This window comes from Mus musculus, chromosome 6 (genome assembly GCF_000001635.26).
Source record: "Mus musculus strain C57BL/6J chromosome 6, GRCm38.p6 C57BL/6J".
In the NCBI taxonomy this organism is placed as follows: Eukaryota; Metazoa; Chordata; class Mammalia; order Rodentia; family Muridae; genus Mus; species Mus musculus.
In genome coordinates this window covers 42,245,669-42,251,545 of record NC_000072.6, presented here as the reverse complement: position 1 = coordinate 42,251,545, position 5,877 = coordinate 42,245,669, and the positions used below count along the sequence as shown (strand labels likewise).

At 47.0% G+C, this 5,877-nt stretch overlaps 1 protein-coding gene across 1 annotated transcript; it reads right to left on the bottom strand.

Annotated features, from left to right (window-relative positions):
• Positions 1 to 1,104: 1,104 nt before the first annotated feature.
• Positions 1,105 to 5,611, bottom strand: Gstk1 (glutathione S-transferase kappa 1). Its single transcript, NM_029555.2, has 8 exons — positions 5,453 to 5,611; positions 4,915 to 4,996; positions 4,607 to 4,735; positions 3,962 to 4,062; positions 3,777 to 3,812; positions 2,051 to 2,167; positions 1,614 to 1,707; positions 1,105 to 1,316 (listed from the first exon to the last, which is right to left on the bottom strand). The coding sequence occupies exons 1-8, from the start codon at positions 5,522 to 5,524 to the stop codon at positions 1,267 to 1,269; spliced, it is 681 nt and encodes a 226-aa protein (NP_083831.1). The 5' UTR covers positions 5,525 to 5,611; the 3' UTR covers positions 1,105 to 1,266.
• Positions 5,612 to 5,877: the final 266 nt, after the last annotated feature.

The following is a 5,877-nucleotide window of genomic DNA, read 5'->3' as shown; positions in this document are numbered from 1 at the left end:
CCACTGGGCCTATAGCCAAAGTTTTTGGATGAGAAGACAATGCAGAGACATGCATTGTTATTCCTAAATCTTCACACTCACTATTGCCTGGGCAGCTCTAATGTATACAAAGCTACTCATTGTTTTGTTGTGACCTTATGTTTGTAAACAGTGGATATCCTCATGTTTTTTATTTTATGTGAACTGTATGTACTAAAGACTCCTTTGTAGAAGGAAACAGTCCATCTAAGATGTACTTCCAGTTTTACACAACAGTGAACCTGGGTGAAGATGACTTTAGATCCCAGAAGATGCACAGAGCACAGACAAGAAGACAAGGGGAAGGAAAATGATAGGAAGTAACAGGGTATTCAGGGAGAAAATGGGATATAAAATGGGAAAGCCAGAGGGAGCAAGCAAAGGGCAGCTGGCAAAAAGCTTCATTGAAAGCTGTGACCCCAGTTCCAATCAGGTGTCCAAGTGTGGGCTGCGCTTCACAATAGACTTCTCACATAAGTCAGTAATGATACCAAAATGCAGAAGTTTCTGATTATTGAACAGTAGGGAATACACAGAAGTGGAGATTTAGGCAAATAAATGGCTGAGAAGGGTGTGGAAAAGCTGAAGAGACTTAGGAGGGAGCGGGTTTTATAGCAGGCTCTACACAGAGGCACACTGTTCTTGAGATCCCGGAATTATGAAAGAATAAACAACGTCTGAAGGTCACAGCAAAGACAGGGACCACCTTGCTCTGGTTCTGAACTCGGATTAAGTATCTGAGCACAGCTGGATGTTTTCCTGGTTACTTCCACTGTTCACAGATTTAGGATCCCAGTCCTACTTCTCTCCCAGTTTCCCTGGCTGGTCAGAGACAGTGAATGCTAAGCTGATTTGTTGCTAAGTCTTCTGAGCTTAGTTTCCTGTCTTTGATAAATGAGAGGAAAGGGACATTGCTTCCTGCACTTACTCCACTGTTTCCCCAGTGTGCTTGGGGGAGCAAGGAGGGCTGTGGATCCAGAAAGAGCTCATCTTGCCCAGACTCTGGAGTGGGCAGCATGTACCCGATCATGGATCATGGTACCTGAACCCCAGCCAGGCAGATACAGACCCAGAAATGCTTTGTCTGGTGGCATCAACTTTATTTTATGGGAATGCAGAATTTAAGGCTTTTCAAAAGGCACTTGTGAGGCACAGAAGTAAAGGCAGGCACAGCTAAAGGTGGACTCTTGCTCCAGCTCCCAGGGCCACATCAGATGGAGAAATCAAAGATTACTCTGTAAGGCAGTCTTAAAGTCTGGCATTCGCAGTTGGGGGTACAGGGCCCATCCACTTCTCTCCTAGATGGAGAAAAATCACAGGTGTCTATACGTGGTTATAAGACAGGTAGCAGTGGGAGATGGTCCTAAGGAGTCCCAGGACCTTCTAAGACCTGCTTATCGCTTCAAGGTCTAGAAGGTTTCCTTCTCCCCTATGGGGAGACTTAAGAACATCACGCAACCTAGATCAGCACCAACTAAATGTAAGGCTTCCCTGTTAGAAATACCAGAAGCTTTTATTGTTGTTGTTATGGTCATGTGATATAACGGGTGTTGGGCTGGGGTCAAAAGGTCAAGTGAATGAAAACCTGAACTTACCTAGCAGGTAAGCTAGCAACTCCAAGCGGTCAGACCCAAATAACATGTAGGTTTTACCATCCACATGGGCAACAGTGGTGGGTAGCCCAAAGGCCTAGAGAAAACAAGAGTATGGGAAGGAAGGTGATAGAGCAAGTGATGATGGTCTGAGGTGCAGAGAACAAAGCAAATGAAAGGTCTGCTAAGAGACTCATTGGCCTCAGGAATCTTCTCAGCTCTACCTATGTGGCACATAGATTCTTATTTTTAAAAACCACCATCCTTTCCTTCCTTGACTAGGCTAAGGGGGTAGAAAGGGAGTGGAGGAGATGTTTAGGAAAGCTGGGGAAGACTCATGATGGGAAGAAGACAGCTAACAGCCATGAACATGAACAGCCATGGTGACATCACTTCTCTCTCTTTAGACAGGGGCTGGGGAAACACATGTAGTTGCTCACCCCATATTTGCAGGCTGCATCCGTGTTCTCAATGAGCTTGTTCTTCACCTGTTGTGTGGAGATCTTCTCCAGAAAGTGTTGGGCTTGCGCTGTGGACATTCCAGCCTTCACTGCTGCCTGGGGAGACAAGGAAGAGCTGTCGTCGCTGACACTGCATTGCTGAGACTGCATTGTGGGGGTGGAAGGAAATCCTATTCTTTTCCCTCTCTGTTCTCAAGTTTTCCTGGAAAGACCTTTGCTCAACTGCAAGTAACAGGTTATCTAGCCTAGTCAAGACAGATTGTCTCCTTTTCCCAAAGTCTGGAGGTAAGCGGAAAAGGCAGAGGGCACAAAGAAGTCAAAGTCACAGAAACTGCACCAGGGGGCATCACAGAGGCCAGCTAGCCTCATTTCTCCATTTCACAATGAGGACACAACACAGAACAGCCATTTATTCCTTGCTTAGAGGCACAGACTTTTGTCAATAGCATCATTAAACGCCATATCCCTAGAATTCAAGCCCGGAGTGCTTTTGTCCCTTTGCCTTAGAATTCCTAACAGTCTCAGGGTAGGTTCTAAGACCTGTAGATTCTCCTCAAGATTTTTGGAATAGAGTCATGGCTACAACTACCTGTTAGCTTCCAGACAATGAAAGGGCTTCTGATTAGGATGCACGTTAAAGTTTAGAATTAGTGGTGTTCCAACCTGAGATCTCTTAAGGAGCTATTCAAAGTCCCAGTATGAAGGCTATTCCCTAATTGATGACATCAGCCTTTCCAGGATGACACTTGGCACTCATGGCTATGTCAGTGTACAGCCCAGGTTGAGAAGCTACAACCTGACCTCCTATGAGCTATTGTTCCTAATAGTTAAATGAGTTGTTGAGAAACAGGGGAAATGGATGAGCCACTGAAGTGAAAAGATATGCTAATATTAAGTAAAACCAGACTAAACACACATCACACTCACTCACACACACACACACACACACACACACACACACACACACACACACCACACACACTACAGACCCCACGTATATGCCTTTAGAAACTAGATATAGACACTAGAGGGAAATGTAGCCATTCTTTGCATATCTAGCTTAGGAGTGATTTGGTGTCTCACATAGTAATAGAATATGTGTCAAGTATCATTTGTATACAGGAGAAAAAGATCATTTTCAGTTTCTTGACTTCATTCCAAAGAACATCTAACTTTCAAAGCCCCCTCCCTGTCTGGCATGCACTCCATGTTTTGAGCACTTTTCATTTATTTCTCACTGAGCATCTGTTTAATTCTCACTTGTCAGTTATCTTTTTGTCTGGGTAAAGTCTCCTGCTTTGTGATGGGCATACATCAGTGAAGCTTGCGCTGGGAATCCCTGGAGGCCTGAGAACAGAAGGCTCCATCCTTTCCCATCCAGGGTTCCCACATGGTCCTCCCTTTCCCACACTGACTTACTTCATTTTTTTTTTTCATCAAACCCATTTTATTCATATGCTATCCACAGTAGACATTTTGTTGCTGTGGCTGGGGATTAAACTAAGGGACTCAAGCAGACTAAGTATGAACTGCGCTTAAGTACGAGCTACAACCATAGCCCACAGAACATTCTTCAAAGAATCCTCTTCATCCCAACTTTATAGTAACCTGTCCCCTCAGACACTAACTTTCTCAATCGTTAAGAACCCTTCTTTGTTCTCAGATTCCCTGTGACAATAGTAGGGAGTCCAGTCTAGACACTCACAGCCAGAATGCTCTGATACTCCGTGATATCTTCATCCTAAGAAGAAGAGAACATTTAGCCAGAAGGAAATAGCAAAGAGACCGGTATGACAGCAGGATCCTATTTCTGGAAATTGCCCCGGGCAAGGTCAGAATCTCATCTAGCTCCCCGTCCCCTCCCTCCAGGATTCAGAGTTTAGCCCTTACTCGAGACCATACACGCATCCATATCTCTCTGGACACCTTCTCCAGCATCTCTGGTTGCTCCATGCTTACAGTGGTGAGGAAGCGCATGGCATTTATACTTCCTGTGGGGGCAGAGGCATGTAGAGCTAAGATTCCTATTCCTTTTGTCCTGATGGAGGACCGTGTCATCCTTCCTTCAGACACGCCCCCAAGCTCATCCTTCCTTCAGACACGCCCCCAAGCTCATCCTTCCTTCAGACACGCCTCCAAGCTCATCCTTCCTTCAGACACGCCCCCAAGCTCATCCTTCTTTCAGACACTCCCCCAAGCTCCGTCACCTGCAGTCTTTAATTCCAGTTTCTCATAATGGATTTACTCTATGCAGTTCTTGCTTCTCCCATCCCTCTCTTTTGGCTAGCTGATGCTGGGTTCCCCACACAAGCATGTTTTATTTCTTGATATCCTATGAAAGCCTCAGCTGGACTGCTCTCCACTACATTCCCCAGTGTTTCTGACCCTCTTCACTTATTTATTTCTGTTTCCTCTGAAACTGGAGTTATAGGTGGTTGTGACCCACCATTGTGGGTGCTGGGAATTAAATTAGGTCCTCTGGAAGAGCAGCCGGTGCTCTTAACTGCCGAGTCTTCTCTTCATCCTCCTCCTCACCTTTCTTCACAGTCTCACCAAAGAAATCCTTGGGTATGTTGAGGGGAACCTGGAAGAACTGCTTCAGGAGAGGAATCTCTTTGAAGATGTACTGGCCTTTTCGGGGAACCATAGCAGGTGGTTGGTTTCCTGGCAGTGGAGAGTTAAGACAACTGGTGAGAGAGGACATGAGGGTCTACTGGAACCTCTCCAGTAGAAAGCAAACTACTAGTTTAGGCTGAGGTCTGCATACTCAGTGCAGGACAGGCCCCTCAGGCCACAGAAAGCAACCCTCCTTGCCCAGAGAGGTGGAGCTTCTTCATGCTTACCGCTGTCTTTCATGATCCCAGCGATTAAAGTGGGCCGCAACTGCAGCTTTATATTCCAGAGGTGTTGGTATCTGCATAGGACCTACAAGTGCAGAGATAAGAAGGGGAGCTTGTGTGGCATTTGAGGGCTGTCTTCTGCCTCTAAGTGCTGGACAGAGATGGGGACTTCACACTGAACTGGTTGGTTTAATAGGACAAAACTCTCAGTTCTTTGAAATAGATACCAGAATGCTTACTCCAGTGTACGGTTTTCATCCCGTAGAGCATCCTAGCGCCCCTGATCCCCCTCCCCGAACTTGACCTAGCTTCATTGGAGTTGCCTCTGTTCTTTCTAGGGTCTGTGGAAAGAGAATATTTGACCTTAGGATCAGGACCCTACTTGGCGGAGTCTCGGTCCGTTTAAAGGCACAAAGTGAACTTGAACCTGAACCCTGTGCTAACCCTGAGGGCATCCACTGGAATTTCTGCAGCCCGGTGATCAGTGCCCCACTGTGCACTCGCCTCGCAGACCACAACCCGGGCGGCTCCCCCGTGTCACCTCAAAGCCCAGCCAGGAGTACGGGGACAGCACGTCGTAGAAGAGTTCCAGGATGCGCGGCGCCGGCCCCATTCTACAGTGGTGAGAGAAAGTGAACTTGAAGCCTTGGGCTGCCGAAGAGCTTTAGGTAGCTGAAGAGCAAGCAGCCAATCGTAGTCCGCGAATTGCAGGCGGGTCTGCTAAGGGCCCTAGTGCGCAGTCTCCGGGAGAGGCCCCGCCCTATAGGGCTGGCCCAGGGGTGTACACGGGTAGACCAAGAGCGGATGAGGAAGGCGGAGTCTGAGATAAAGGGGAAGGTCAGATCCAGAGAAGGATCTCAAGTGTGTGCAGCCAGCTCTAGAACTTTGTCCCTCAAGCAAGAAGGCAATACACAAGGATCCAAATTTGCGTTGGATGACGTTTAAAGACCGGCAATATGGAAGTTC